Below are 14,947 nucleotides of genomic sequence, written 5' to 3'. Positions count from 1 at the left end.
GCCCTTCAAGCAGCAGCATATGAGGGAAACGAGTCCGTTGTTAAGCTGCTCCTCGACCATGGAGCTAATGTGAACGCTCAAGGTGGAGAATTCGGGAATGCCCTTCAAGCAGCAGCAGCATATAGGGGAAACGAGTCCGTTGTTAAGCTGCTCCTCGACCACGGAGCTAATGTGAACGCTCAAGGTGGAAAATACGGGAATGCCCTTCAAGCAGCAATAGGATATGGGGGAAAAGAGTCTATTACTAAGCTACTCCTCGACCACGGAGCTAATCTCACCTGTCAAGACAATCAAGGCCGAAACACACTTCAGCTTGCTGTCAGAGGAAATTGTCACCAAGTCATAGATCTTATCTTAACTAAGACGGAAACACCAGATTGGAGTTATCAAGACTTGCAAGGCTGCTCCACTCTTCACATTGCTGCATCAGGCGCATCAGATCGGACCCTTCAGCTTATTCTGCAGTCAAATATCAATATCAATCTTGCGGATACGTACGGATGGACGGCACTTCATTGGGCTTGTCGAAATGGCAGTCATGAAACAGTCCAAATCCTGAGAGAGTCTGGAGCGGATTCGAACAGCAGAGATAATAAAGGTTGGACACCGCTTGATGTTGCTACGTTTTGTAGAAATGGCTCATTAATCTCGGTTTTCCAAGATGAAGTGAAGCAGGGAGAGCTGAAGCAGCTGATTAGCAAACCTGGTAAACGTCAAAATTGGGACTGTAGCTCTTGTTATCATGTGAGTGATACCCCCACTAAGCATATATGTCAGCTAATTTATGATATTTAGAGAATATACGGTAATCTTTATACTTGTGAAGCTTGCCCATTCTTCCATCTTTGCTTTCGGTGTATTATAGATGCAGATCGAATACATGCGAAGGACCATCAATATAAGGTGATAGATGGCTGAGTTTGAAGTTAAATGGTATCTTTATATGATTATAACCTACTTCATTCTTACTTCTTCTCATATAGCAGAGGATGGTCCTCATATTTAAATACAGTATAATAATTAGAAGATTGATATAATATCATTAATCAGAATGCGTTTTAAATAGGGGGCATAGTTCTTAGTATAATAGCGAGGCCGCCCCTAAAGGGCTTAGACTAAGAATAGATGTGTATATAATCTCTATATAGGGTTACTCCTTTTCATATCTTTTCAGGAGACTGTAGGTTATCTGCCGTGCATCGGCCTCTGTAGAACAGAATTAAATGGCGTTGCAGAAGATGTGGCCTCCTATTCTGCTGTGAGGAGAGGGCCAAATTATACCAAGTGTACAGTACTTCCCTCCCTAGGTAGTTTTTTCGAACTTTTATACAATTAAGCAATTAACGGTCTATTAACCACATCGAAATCTGCTATAAAAAGGTCTCGCGGTCGCAGATAACTGATTTTGGTAAGGCTGAGAGAACATCGCCGATAATATATCGATGTAGATACCTGGGTACTTCTTACGCACGGACTAAATATTGGCGGATCGCCTCCCCTCACTACAAGAACACCGCGGCGAGATCTACGAGTTCGTCGACAGCTAGTGTAAGTAGTGGATACCTCCCACCTTATTTAACGCGGGAAATTAACCTTCGCAGATGCTAGAACCACCTTTTTCTCGACTCATTTTCCCTACCCTACTACAGAAGACCACATTGACAGCTGGCAATGACGTCGCATCTGCCTTGCCAACTGGATCACCGAGAGCCTCAATTCGATATATACCGCCTGTAGCTGTTCGTGATGGGAGCACACTTGCGAGAACGAAAGATAACCCAGACGCATATTATACAACAGAGCTACGGACTGAGCGCCTTGATGGGATCAAGCCTTATTTGTGGCTAGCTGGCGTTCCTAGTTGTGCAAGAGCTTTGCATCGACAGCAGCTCTTGGGTCGCGAGATTCTTCTCACCGAAGACCCTAACGAGCACCTTGTTTGGCACGAAACTCGCATTTTTATCAAACCATTTCCGTCTTTCTTGTTTGATATCGACTGCTGGGCCGAAAAGTTATGCAGTCAGAAGCAGCTACATGAAGCTGCCTGCGGCTTCGTCCTGTCATATGCATGGCTTGTCAGACATCAGAGCGACCTTCGAATCGCACATGAGCAGGGACTACTACCACACATTATTGACTGGGAAACCTGGACAGAGTTTGTCGACGACTTCCTTCAACACATTGATTTGCAGTCTCTCGGTGGCATCTCACCTAGATTTCAATATGGCGAACTACGGCTTTCTCGATTGAACAAGATCTATCGTATAATAGGCTTTACCCGACGAGGCTTGATTCGAGGGTATATAACAGCACCGACATGGTATCAGGACTTCTTCGCTCGTAACTTTGCCTGGTTACTGGCAATATTTGCTTTTATGTCTGTGGCGCTGTCTGCGATGCAGGTGGTCGTAGCTGTTGCAAGAGGTGGCGCAGCTTTTGAAGATGCATCTTACAGCTTCTCAATAGTCTCGTTGTTCGTGGCAGCTGGGACAGCTTTGATGTTTCTAGTTGTGTGGGTTGTACTTTTCGCATATCACCTGGTTTCTGCTGGGATAAACGACCGACACGTTGTCAATAAGAGAAAGAACTCTGCGCAGGTTCAAGGGGATCTGGGACACCGGACGGGCTCTAAAGTAGTGTAGTCCAGCTCTTGAAGGTCTTGTTAGCTCACATTATTTCGATGCAAATGGAGGAAAGACTAGGGAACAGCAGAACAACACGCCTCGAAAATATCCCACTTCAATGTGCAGGAGTGTAAAGTCAATGTTCAAGCACAGGGACCTGTCAAAACGACTAAAAGCGCCCTTACTACTTAGTGATAAAGTTCCTACTAGTAAGCACCGGTATCTCAACCCCAACCTCAATTCTAGACCCAGTAGGTTGCGCCCTACTATGTCAAATTGCAGTAGAGCAATTCGCCCTTATCAGGCCATTTTGGAAACGTCTGCGCATTATAATATACAGCAGATTGTGGCCTCCGCTATGAGTTGGTGTCTACAGAAGTATTAACTTTATTAAATCTTATATAGGTAGGTATCCAATAGGAGTCTATTTCTACTACGAACAAACGCTGTTGTTGATTTTGACTTAACTTGGCAATTCCTTCCGCACCGCACCCAGGTGGAGCATGTGCCCGCACTCCACGTGACCGCCCCCGCGCCACGCACCTGCCTTATTAACCCCAACCACATAAACAAGGCGTTGCCAATTTTGGCCAATATTGTCCGCTGTTTCACACGACAACAACAACGATGAAAATACCGAAACCCGAAGATCCCGATTCTTCTCCCGTCACTCACCATCAACCACCCGAGTCTTAATTGCTCCGTGTTTGCTATCAACCGCACAATGAGCATGAGCGGCGCCAGTGCTGACCCGGTGTCGCCCCAGATCTCGGTCGACGAGGCGCAGCGTATTATCCACTCGCATCGAAAGGTGCGCTATGGTATGTTATTCGACATCTCCCCACAACTTAGCTCGTAGCTCGGCGGTCCTTATCTTCCTCGGTCGCGTTCGGCCCACTTGCGGCTCTTTGCCCAGCTTCCTTCCCAGCTTCCTTCCTTGTGCTGCCCTCTTGTTTGCTGTTCGTTCAACCTCTGGGGAGAAAAAGCTGAGTCAGGATCTAGGTACCGCATGCTGGCCGTGTCGCCAGCGCAAGGTTAAATGCAATAATGAGCATCCGTGTGAAAACTGTGTGAAGAGAGAGCACATCAATCTTTGTTCATATAACCCCAAGCAAAGTCAAAATGTGGCAAAATCCGACGGCCGATTAGCTGAGGGTGTCAAACGTCGGCGATCCGCCGGGAGCGATTCGTCCTTGAGAAAGGAAGACGACCGTTGGCCGAGAACGAATGGTAAGCCGGTTCTAATTCAAGTTTTTTGGAATGGGCACTGGGTCACGATATCAAACTCAGTCGGTCGGCGAAAACTTGGGATTTCTGCGAGGTATAAAGTGTCTCTGAGCTGCCGTCCCATGTGACCAGAAACAAACAACATCCCCATTCCTGCACCAGCACGAGTCTCCAAATATCCACGCAAGAACCGAAACTAATGTTGTTTTAGACGAGGAAGAACCTGACGAGTCGCGATATCTGGGCCAGAATAGTATTGCTGCTTTTTTGAGTGAAGAGACGAGGGTCGGACAACAAGCAGGAGATGGTGGTCAAGACGTCATTAGGCAGGACATTATGCCCATTCTAGGGCTGCAAATATCAACTGCGCCATATCCCTTCATGTCTAAAGAACATATGGATAAGATTCGGTTGGATATAGCTGCTGCTTTGCCTTCCGATCGAGATGTCCTCAAGTAAGTTGCGCCCTCATGGGTTAAGCCTAGGTTAAGCTGTTGCTGAGACTGGCGTACTATTAGAACTTTCCAAGTCTATAAAGAGATCGTTCAACCCTTTTGGGGGTTGCTCATAGACGTGGAAGATTTTGAGTCCAAACTCTGCCTCTATCTTGAAAGCCGAGGCGCATCTCCCAAGCACCCTGCAGATGGCGGCAAAGGGGTGTCGTCTGCCTGGCTTGGGATGCTATTTGCTGTCCTCGCAGTTGCAACCAACTACACAGAGATGCCCTACCGCAAACGGGTAGCGGTGTCTCAAACCTACGGTAAGTGTACGGTCTTCGTTCTGTGGCCATCTCTAATACTCTACCGGTAGTCCAAACATCTTTCCATTGCTTAAGGCTCTCAAACTTTTTAATACGACCATCATTGGAATCCCTTCAGGCCCTTTTAATCCTTGGATTTGTTCTAGCAAATGACATGAAAGCGGAAGCCTCCTGGGCTCTAATAGGTTTCACTTGTAGACTTGCCCAAGCACTGGGATTACATCGCGGGCCGCATGAGTCTGCGCGTATAACGCAGCCAACAGCTAATGACTTGCCAAGGAGGAAGCTCTGGTGAGAGATCCCTTCATATTTGTTCCGACATCCTACTAACAGGTACAAGGTGGACCATTGTCTGGCAAGATAGCCTGCTTTCCCTATCATTTGACCGCTTCCCTATCGCAGTCATGACACGCTGTCAGCTGCCGCTTGGGCCCAATGCGTTGACCGAGGGCTGGTCCTATACCGAGGCGATGTACCATCTCTGCCAAAAGATACTTCAATATGTGAACAACGACAGTAGCTCTCAGCCTGACTTCGAACAAATTATCAATAATTCTCATGATGTCGAAAACATCCGTCAACAGGTCTGCCCACGGCTGAGGCAAAAAGAATATTGCAAGACCGTCCAAGATTGGTTGCAATACTATGCCATTCGCCTGCACACCTCCTTCGTAGTGTCGGTGTTGTGCCGGCCCGCCCTTCGCCGCGGAGAAAGCATCGGAATGGATGTAGCGCAAAAGACTTTGTTGGCAGAGAAATGCAAGCAAAATCTCGCTGAGACTGTACGCATGTACCTCAAAATGCATTCGCTGAGCGTTATTCCAACGCGTTCATGGGCGTTTACCTATCACGGCTTATCATCAGCCGTTCTCCTTGGAATCCTTGGCGAGACTAAGACCGATCCAGAGGTGAGGCAGCTCCAAGGGAATTTAATATCCGCATTATCAGCGACAGCTGGGAAAGATCAAACAGCCCATCTCCCGCAATCCGAAAAGGATATTGAGCTAAGTGGGCCTCTATCACGCGCCCTCGCAGCATTGCAAAATATATACGACCATGGTTGGGTCGTTGAGGGGAAGGCACCTCTGAATGGCGACCGGTCGGGAGCCCAGACACCACAGACACAAGACCAAGCGCAGTTTGAGCAGCAACAGAATGCTGCTATTGCCATGGCTTCGATGCAAAATGGATTGATTCCTCCGTAAGTATTTTTCTTGACTATCAGCAATTCAGCTACGTGAGAGGTCAGTTACTGATATTTGAATGCAACCTAGATTGGATTATCCTCAACAACGAATGACGCCCTTAGGAGGAGCGCCTTCCCCCCAAACATCCGAGCAGCAGACCATGAATATGTCGCCGATGGACTTATTCGACTCGATCTTTTGGGGTAAGGCTTTTCTTTATTCCCTTCTTCTTCTCCCGGCGCATCGAGCGTGCTTGCTGACAAAGAATAGATCCTTATCCCTACGGTAGTATGGACCAGTTTAGTTTTGAGTACCCGCCGCCCATATACCCGCAATTTTAGGTTCCATGTCGGGATATTATATATGCCCTGTATGAGTGTACGAAATGGAATCTCACGGATGGTGTTATTTTGCATGTCAATGATTACGGTTGATAATGGGGAGGCGTTTATTTAGTTTATCCCTCTTGCTGCTTATGATTGTGGCAGTGAGCTGCTCGCCTAATCGTGTGGTGGATGGGCTCTAAAAATATTACAGAAACTGTGTCTCTGCTGACGATCAGAGCTAAAATTACTTCTTTTACCAAGCTTCCGGATACCGTCGCTCTGCCGTGGAAAGCAAAACATTTATCATTCATTGTCACATACATTAGCTCATATCTATAACCCATCTAGTGTCTCAAGAGAAACAGCGCTAGCGATGCCAAAATATCTTCAGCATCCCTAGGCTAGGCCATATCCAAATATTTACCCAATTCATAACCTCCACTCACCACTCCTTCCCTTCTCACCCCGCTTATCTCCTCGCAGCCCAGCCACCTTCTTAGCCACAAACCACATCAAGCCAGTAACAGCAAACCCAATGACAAACCCACAAACAGTAACAAAAACCCAATGCCTTCCCATCCAAAAAATAACCTCCGCATCTTGTCGATGCCAGCTACTTCCTTTCACATTGCGGAGGAAGCCGTAGCTATCACCTCCCCCCGTGTTATCAGGGAAGAGAAGCCTTATCCGATTCGCATCCTCCTGTGCTGGTGAAGTTTTTAAATACTGGATCCATAGTGCACTTAAAAATAATGGTCCGGTGGTATACATCACTGTTACATACGGCACAAGCCAGTTCCTATCATACGTCTGCAAGCTATTGATAGCCAGTTTAAAAAACGGGTGGCCTGGTCTGGAGCCTAGGATGTCGTTTGATATCCCCGTGGGTGCGGTACGACATGCGAATGCGGGGTATTGAAGGAGTGGGGTGAGTGGACGTGAGGGTTTTAGATCGAGGTCTAGGTAGATGCCGCCGTAGTGATAGAGGAGGAAATAACGGAGTACGTCGGCGCGCTGGATTGGGTAGTTGTAGGAGGCGTAGGTTGGGTGGAACCATGGATAGTGAGTGAGGATGAAGGAGTCTGCTGAAGCGTCGGTCCAGAACTGTGATTTGAATGAAATCAGAATTAAATGTAGGGATAGGTTGAGTACGGCATTGTGAGAGGGAGGAGAGCTGACCATGTATTCCCATTCTGGATGAAGATCTTGTGTAGCTTGTTTAGGTTCTCGCCAATGTGAAGGGATATTCTCGTCGATGTATGTTTGGTGTATTATTTTTGGGATGTGGTATAAGGTGTTGTTGAATTCGTCATATGGAGGGTGGGTAATGCCTGTTGGTATTGAATCGCGAGCTCCATCTTGGAGTAGGAGCCCAAATAAAAATCTGGACCGATAAAGAAGAGCTCCAATAACTAAGCACACAGATACAATAAATAGCAAAGGGCCGCGTCGTCGGGCCCTCATTCTCATTACTAACCACTAGGTAGACTGTGACTCCGGCTTGTAGGGAGAAAATATAGGGGTTAAGTAGTGTTATAAGTGAACATTAATAAAAATCATCAAAATATGAGTTAATTGCAACAAGAGAGAGATAATGCATGGTAGGAAAGAGGATATAATAATAGACTTAACAAAGCAATGTAGCACTACTGAATTCGAAACTATGGATGCAGATTACTCAGTTGGATAATACGGGGATAATAACGGCCGTTTTCTCTTGCATTGCGCTGCGTTCCATTCGAAGGCGCAAATACTACTCAGAATCCATCTCAGCTGGATGTGAATACTCAGTTGAAAACGAATATGAACACTGGGATGTCTCTGCCAACGTCACGGTGATACGCGGCCTCGACTTTATTTGACGTACCCAATGATGATAATGGCAGTGTTGGCATTGGGCAATACGACAGCAGCGCATTATTCTAGGGCCGTCTTACTCATACGAGAAGGGCTGTGCAAGACCCCCGAATAACCGATTGTAGACTTCGGTATCGTGAAATAGCACCCGAAAAAGACATGCAACAGGCGCTGAAAGACAAATCAAGCATCGGTCTCTTAGGGCCCTGCATTCGATCTATGCACAATCCACGGTAATTGGTTTGTTGTTGTTGCCGGTCCCATCCATGTTCTTCGTAGTGTGGCTTTTCATGCTACAATAAAAGCACTTGCTCTGGTCAGACCACCTCCTTCGAATGAGACTATCCACTCGAGTCGATTGACAGTTCTTATAATAACAAGGGCCTAACAATTACTTGGCGCTGTGAGAATGACGTGGATACGAAGCAACCCTGGTCAGGTCGATGCGGACGATGAGACTTCTTCACCTCGAATTAAAGGCACTCTCGTATAACCAGGTACAAAGAATCCAAAGAACTTTGGGATTCGCCACTTGGCCTGGTTTTCTTTGCACTTGCAGGGACCTCAGAGGACGACGCGAGGATATATTTTGTCGCCCAAGATGAAGGAAATGGAGAGAAACACTCTTAGGAAACATGTAAGGCTCAGATGGAATGCGTTGATATCATGTTTCCTTCTCGATGGTTAGCACGGATATGACACATCTGGAGAACACTTCCTTCGCCGGATTGAGATAATTATATCTAGTAGTAGTTCAAGGTTGATGTTAATGTTGAAGTTAAAGTTAAAGTTAAGGTTGAAGGTTTCGAGTCGCGCGCAAACGGGAGGGGATGGAAGGGGCGGCCCGTGCGGGGAAATACAGGGAGGGACCTCAACCCCGAGAAGATCATTTCTACCACAACACAAAACAAATCACATTGCTATAATATTTTATGATTTCCTCTATTATTCAAACTGAATATCTTGTCTCTATTATTCTGACCTTGTATTCTCTCGACGGCTTTATCCGCCTTCTTCCTAGGCATGTCAGTTGTTCGTAGCTGATCTCAGTTGCGAGATACGTGGCCTGAGTATGGGAGGGGAGACAGTGTACGGTTCCCTATCACCGAGAATATGAGTATAGTACTATGAAATGCTGCTATGTGGCACCAGTCTTGTATACATGGTTTGTGCTGTCAAACCAACCTCCTGCCAAATTGGTAAACATGGAATGTAGCGTTTCGGCGAGACCACGTGCCACTCATTGAAGCTGCTCTCCGTAACGTTACGCGTGGGGTTTTTCATATCTTCTCTTCCAATTCTCATTCTCTGCTAAGATTTCTATGGTGGAATCTGGTACCTAGCATTTAGATATTGTACAAGCACAATTAATTGTACTGGACTCTTAAAGTCGAACAGATGCTCGTATCTATCCTGAGTATCGGAATGGCCAATATCCACGCCTTCCACAGAGTCATTACGGCTTTCCTAATAATCAATACTGTCAATGCATTTAATGCCCTGCTAGATGTGCCTACATGGTGTGGGAAGCCATACATGGACACGTAAATCTCCCATTCATGCTCCCTTTTCAGTTCTGCTTAGAATCTAATAGACATTAACAGGACTCAATCTCTTGATCCCGGAGGCCAATTTCAATTTCCCACGCCACAAAAGGGCCCATTGCTATCCGTCACTATTCAGCCACGATACAGTATCTTCCTCGAAAGCGATGGATCTGGCGATTTTATTGTTGATGCGGTAATATCCCATCTCTTTGGCCAACCCTTCAGCAATGTGGCTGGGGGTAACTCATCGTCTGATGGTGAAACCACCCAGTCTGCCACATTGGACTTTGAAATCCATAATGGGGAGGACGGAGCGCTTCTTGTGTCTAGCTCAGTTCATGTGAACTCGGCCAGGAACCTCTTCAATTTTAGCCTGTCCTCGTTTTCTCCTCGTTTTGAGCCGTATCCCATATCCATCAAAGGGACTGTTAGCAGCGGCCAACAAAACTACACCGGCACCACCCAAATTTATGTCCTCCCCTCCCGGTCTTACGGTAGTGCGGTGAAAATCGACAATGTCTATGGGGGACTTTACGTTCAAAATGCATTCAACAAGTGGAAAGGCTGGTACGCCATCTTCCCCAATGGGTACTATGCAGATGGTGGCTACGTAACGCCTTCTAACATTAGCTTTACCAATCTGGATACTTACGCCGCCCAAGGGTTCAACTCCATCAATATAGTACCGGATGGTGGGCGTCCGGACCAGTCATATCCTACAGCCGAATTGGCTACATACTGGGATCATATGGACGACATTAACCTCTTCAACATATATGACATGCGATTTACCTTCCAAAATGCAACCAGAGTTGAAGAAGAAGTCGCCCGCTGGAAGAACCGCACTACACTTTTAATGGTAATGATAATTTGGTTTTATAAAATTCATTTCTACAGTCCTGAAAAAACTTCATACCGCTCCATCAATGTCCCTCAAAATTAAAAGCACCCAAGAACCATAATGTTATCATCTTCTCTCCTCTGAAGCAAACATTCGGGAATCTTGCTAACATCTGTTTCACAACTAGTGGTACACAGCCAACGAACCCGATGGCTGGTCCTACCCCCTGAACTCTACCTCAATCGCATACACACAACTTCGGACGCTCGATCCATACCACCCGGTATCCCTAGTTCTAAACTGCCAAAACTACTACTACGCATCGTACGCCTCAGGCGCAGATATAATCTTCCAAGACGCCTATCCCGTAGCAATAAATGCCACGTATTCCATAAAATGGAACACTCCCTGTAACACCACGTACGGCGATTGTGGATGCGATAACTGCGTTGGTGAACTTACGGATGTTTCATCGCGGTTAGATGATTTCCAGAAGTACCAGGAAAATATCCCGTCCAGCAGTGGTGGCCATGGCGGAAAGAAACCAACATGGTCAGTCCTCCAAGCTTTTGGTGAACAGGATTACTGGAAAGCTATTCCAACCGCGAAGGAAGTTGAGAATATGATGATGTTATCCGTTAATCACGGGGCGAAGGGGATTAGTTATTGGGAATATCCAAGTACGAATGAGGTCAATGTGGGTAGTGGAGCTTTGGGGAAGGTGTTCCAGGAGGAGCTAGCGATTGGCTTTTTGTTGGGGGCGGATCCGATCAAGGGATTGAATGTCGAGGGTGGTGGGCAGGAGATGGCAGATGCTAGTGCGTGGGTTGTTGGAGAGAGGGTTTTGGTTGGTGTCGCGAATGGGAAGCACGAGGACTCTGAGACTACGGTGAGCGTTTCGATGCCTAGGGATATGAATGTGAGTTCTGTGAAGGTGTTGTATGGCGAGATGGGATGGAGGGTGGACGATGGGAAGTTGGTTAAGAGGGGGATGAGGAGACTTGAGGTCAGTGTTTTGGTGTTGACTTGAGTTGGTCCTAGCCCATAGTTGCTCAGTATAATAAGTTAGGAAGGCTACTTTTTCAAACCTGTTGTGTGTGTTAAAATTATTCTCTTGTTTGCAGATACGTTAGAAATGTTCAATATGCTGTGAGATTTATATCACCAAGTTAAACAAAGATTTTCAAGGTGTATTAGCATTGCTATAGCTGATTTACCTGCATAAGCTTTCCTCTCATAACCGAGCGTGGCAAGTGCACAACTCAAAGCAGACCATAGCATCTTCAAATGCAAGCCATTGTGGCGACCAGAAATAAGGGTAGCTCCGTTTGGCAAAACTTCCAAGTGCTGTTATCAGACATATCCGTCCCCAATTCTAGAGTAGAAAAGGAGTGAGCGGGGTTTGAGATGAACCATATTTTAGAGGATTGTCCTGATGGAAGATGGCTCTGCAGAAATGTTAGGAACTATTCGCCACTGAGTACCGGGGAATAAGGAGAAGAAATACTCACACCTCTCGCACTTAAGATTGTAGTCTAACTGCATAGAACTCTCCATCCTTCGCATACCACCTACACTCGCCAATATCACCGCTATCGATCGTCATACGACTTCTCTGCGACCAAGTGTTATCGAACTCCCGCACCCAATAAAACCGGTGAGGATCGTCGTCAGCCGGCTTCATATCCTGCTTTTTGTTCATTCCGAGGCCCTGGGCGGTAGCAAGGTGCTGTGCAAGCATTTCGCTGCCAGTATAGCCAAAGTAGCCGAAAGCTGGTTGTTGGTTGGTGAAGGGCTGAAGGCCGGGAGTAGGGGTATAAGACTGGGACGGCATCATGTATGGCTGGTAGGCTGGCTGAGGGTGTGGCATGAAGGGAGCTGGGTAGATCATGGGTTGCTGGGAGGCCTAAAGGCAAGATATTAGCAGCAATCCGGGGTGTCAAGCGCTGAGGGGATGGTTTGGGGAGACAAGTCTCATCAAAGATAGAGCGCTTGCTTGACTAAAATGCTGAGAGTTTGAAGGATGGAGAAATGTATGAGTTTGGGTATCGATCGTTGGGGCAATACATGTAGACCCTGCGCAACTGGAACGTAGACCACGTTGCCAATTAGGACTGTACCATCGGCTCTGGGGATGTAGGTGTGCTGAAGTGCGCCAGCGGCAGTGTCACGAACTTGTGGCTGAATGTTTTGCTCGGTCATGGTGGAAGAAGTGAGTTGACAGGTCGACGTTATCTCAGAGGATACAGTAATTCAGCTCAACAGAATCAACGGTATTCCGTGACTCCTTGAGCGGTGGTGGTGAGCAATGAGGTGATGAAGTAAACGAGTTGCGAATTGGGTGTTGAGAGGAGTAGAGGTTAAGGGATGGGGGAAGTAGATATCGTCCTTCACCTTAGCGTTGGCAGGACGAGACGGTGAAGTGAATTTCAAACTTCCTCTTGGAAGCAAAACGGGAAGGAACGCGTGCGATAAAAAATGCCAGCTTAGGTATCAATTTGCACTCACGTGTGGAACTCCAGTTAGACGTACTGTGGTTCTGCTTACAGGATCATAATAAAGAGCGCCCTTGTCTTCCTTCTTCTTGTCTTTCGACTCCTTCTTTGGCTCATCTTCCAAGTAGATCTCAGTCCACGGCCAACAACACATTGTGTCTGATGTTGTTGGTTGGTTTGCTTTGGTACTCCTTGCTGTGCGGTTGTGGATCTGAGAGATTATAGCTGTGGTTTAGAAGGTTATTAGGATGAGGTTTTGCAAGTTGTTCTTCAAGATGTGCAGTGGCTATGATTCATTTGGAGGATATTGTGTTCCGCAGGACAGTTAAACCGTATGAGGAAGGCGAAGTTGAGTTGGGGAAGGAACAAGTGAATATCTTGACTATAATCTGCGCACTTGATGAGGGAAGCACACACAGAATCTAATAATTCAAAATCTCGTGTAGAAATACGCAGTGCTTTCAGAGTATGGATATTTACTCTTACTTGAGAATAAAGCCACTTACGAACAAAATTATACATTTCCATATTAACACACAGACGCTGAAATCGTCAGTTGGTACCAGTCGCCACTCAAAGGGATCCCCCACACCCCGTAGTCCTGATCCACCAGCGCATCCATGGCTCTCCCAAATCATCATCATCTCCTTCTTCTATGCCATTCTCTTCTCGCCACTTCTCCCTCTCCAATTGGTCTTCAAGCTCTTCTTGCTTTTCCTTATTCTGCCATTTAGTTTGAATATCATATTCTTGGGACTATTTAGAATTAACATGTATATCTTGAACTTGGAGCTAAGATGATTAGAGAGGAGAATACTCACATGCATGATGCTAAGAATATATTCTTCTCCCTCCTGCTTGTTCGCTTCTTTGAGAGTTTCTAACATCTTCGAATAATCCTTATCATCCTTGATATCGGATTTGGGAAACTCCCGAGGAGGGTTTTGTTGGCTAGACTGGCCAGCCTGGGGTTTGTTGATGATGCGATGGATCCACGGCCCATCGTCTAAGGTATAGCCCCGCTGGCTTCGTGTTCTACGCCTCTGACATGTGTGGTTGATGGCCCCATTATATTCCTGCTCTACCTCCGGCAATCCATCATCTGCTTTAGGAGATAGTGCGTCTGTGTCGGAAGATAGCTGATCTGGGTTAGATGACCCTGCAGCACCAAGGGTTCTGAATCTGCTTTTGGGTAGTGGATTGATATCTCGGAAGCTGGGATAGTGTGAAGTAGGTTGCGTAGATTCCTGGATCTCGACAGGCTCTAGGGTGAAGTCGACTGGGGGAATCGTGCACAATACCGTTGCTTCTTGGAGAACTCTAAGAAACTCGTCAAAGGGAGCGTTATATCCAAATGCCAAGTCCTCTGTACTACAACTGCCGCCGTGGCCACCAATAAGTCTTTTGAGACAAACTTGGAATTTGTCATGTTTATGTTCTTTGGCTCTAGACGGCGATGCGCCCATGAAGCGGGTTATTGCGCGTTCTCGTGCAATAGCGCCAGCCTGCACACATTAGCTTATATCTTATAATTGCGATGAGGATGAGCACACTTTGTCCAGGAAACTCATATTTTTGCCCAGTTCTCCTGTGTTATACGACTCCAGCTCCTCGTCTAGTAATTTCTCCACCTTGTTCTTCATCTCTATTACCTCTGGATTCAGGTTTTCCAGCAGCGACTCACTCATTTCCCCTGGATAAAGGGCTTTCTTCGATCGCTCAACTGTATCATTAAGAGCTGTCTCCATATCAAGGCCAATAGCCGTTGGCATTTGCAGATCCATCTCTTCGACCAACTCAGAGTCTAGCATGCATAAGTTGGTTAGATATTCGGGATGGAGATGTAACGCGAAACTGCTTTTGTGTCCCGACTCTGTTGCCCACTCAATACACCATTCCTTCACCTCTTCTATAGTGGGTGGCACCGAAGAAGACATTTTGTACGTTGTGGTAGGAAATATCTGGAAGGGGAAGAACAGATTTGAATGAACGAGATGGGAAGTGGATATTTGCAGCTACTTCTCACCGACTGGCAAAAAGGAGGTACATCCACACGGCAACCTCGAGGGACATGTAAACAAAA

General features: G+C 46.5%; 5 protein-coding genes across 5 annotated transcripts in view; 3 read left to right on the top strand and 2 right to left on the bottom strand.

Moving 5' to 3' along the window:
- BP5553_07530 (uncharacterized protein) overlaps nucleotides 1–2,642 on the top strand; it is a gene marked incomplete at both ends in the record, with an annotated part of 6,737 nt that extends 4,095 nt beyond the window's left edge. Inside the window, 4 exons of the mRNA XM_032016153.1 lie at nucleotides 83–744; nucleotides 1,149–1,180; nucleotides 1,449–1,548; nucleotides 1,602–2,642. Of these exons, the coding sequence (XP_031867384.1) occupies nucleotides 83–744; nucleotides 1,149–1,180; nucleotides 1,449–1,548; nucleotides 1,602–2,642 (1,835 nt within the window). The remainder of the gene's footprint in view (nucleotides 1–82; nucleotides 745–1,148; nucleotides 1,181–1,448; nucleotides 1,549–1,601) is intronic.
- A 706-nt stretch (nucleotides 2,643–3,348) lies between these two features.
- Nucleotides 3,349–6,139, top strand: BP5553_07529 (Uncharacterized protein; the record flags this gene model as incomplete). The annotated part of the gene is made up of 8 exons (XM_032016152.1): nucleotides 3,349–3,445; nucleotides 3,627–3,854; nucleotides 4,063–4,306; nucleotides 4,370–4,611; nucleotides 4,662–4,902; nucleotides 4,952–5,812; nucleotides 5,886–6,001; nucleotides 6,069–6,139. 8 exons carry the CDS (start codon nucleotides 3,349–3,351, stop codon nucleotides 6,137–6,139), a joined length of 2,100 nt encoding a protein of 699 aa, XP_031867383.1.
- Nucleotides 6,140–9,406: 3,267 nt separating this feature from the next.
- Nucleotides 9,407–11,399, top strand: BP5553_07528 (Uncharacterized protein; the record flags this gene model as incomplete). The annotated part of the gene is made up of 3 exons (XM_032016151.1): nucleotides 9,407–9,525; nucleotides 9,586–10,387; nucleotides 10,557–11,399. The coding sequence occupies 3 exons, from the start codon at nucleotides 9,407–9,409 to the stop codon at nucleotides 11,397–11,399; spliced, it is 1,764 nt and encodes a 587-aa protein (XP_031867382.1).
- A 492-nt stretch (nucleotides 11,400–11,891) lies between these two features.
- Nucleotides 11,892–13,018, bottom strand: BP5553_07527 (uncharacterized protein; the record flags this gene model as incomplete). The annotated part of the gene is made up of 3 exons (XM_032016150.1): nucleotides 11,892–12,275; nucleotides 12,437–12,604; nucleotides 12,878–13,018. The coding sequence occupies 3 exons, from the start codon at nucleotides 13,016–13,018 to the stop codon at nucleotides 11,892–11,894; spliced, it is 693 nt and encodes a 230-aa protein (XP_031867381.1).
- A 419-nt stretch (nucleotides 13,019–13,437) lies between these two features.
- BP5553_07526 (uncharacterized protein) lies at nucleotides 13,438–14,801 on the bottom strand (the record flags this gene model as incomplete). The annotated part of the gene is made up of 3 exons (XM_032016149.1): nucleotides 13,438–13,620; nucleotides 13,686–14,369; nucleotides 14,418–14,801. 3 exons carry the CDS (start codon nucleotides 14,799–14,801, stop codon nucleotides 13,438–13,440), a joined length of 1,251 nt encoding a protein of 416 aa, XP_031867380.1.
- Nucleotides 14,802–14,947: the final 146 nt, after the last annotated feature.

Source organism: Venustampulla echinocandica, assembly GCF_003357145.1.
Source record: "Venustampulla echinocandica strain BP 5553 chromosome Unknown scaffold_6, whole genome shotgun sequence".
Classification (NCBI taxonomy): Eukaryota; Fungi; Ascomycota; class Leotiomycetes; order Helotiales; family Pleuroascaceae; genus Venustampulla; species Venustampulla echinocandica.
The sequence above is the reverse complement of the archived record's forward strand: the minus strand, read 5'-3'. Positions and strand labels throughout refer to the sequence as shown.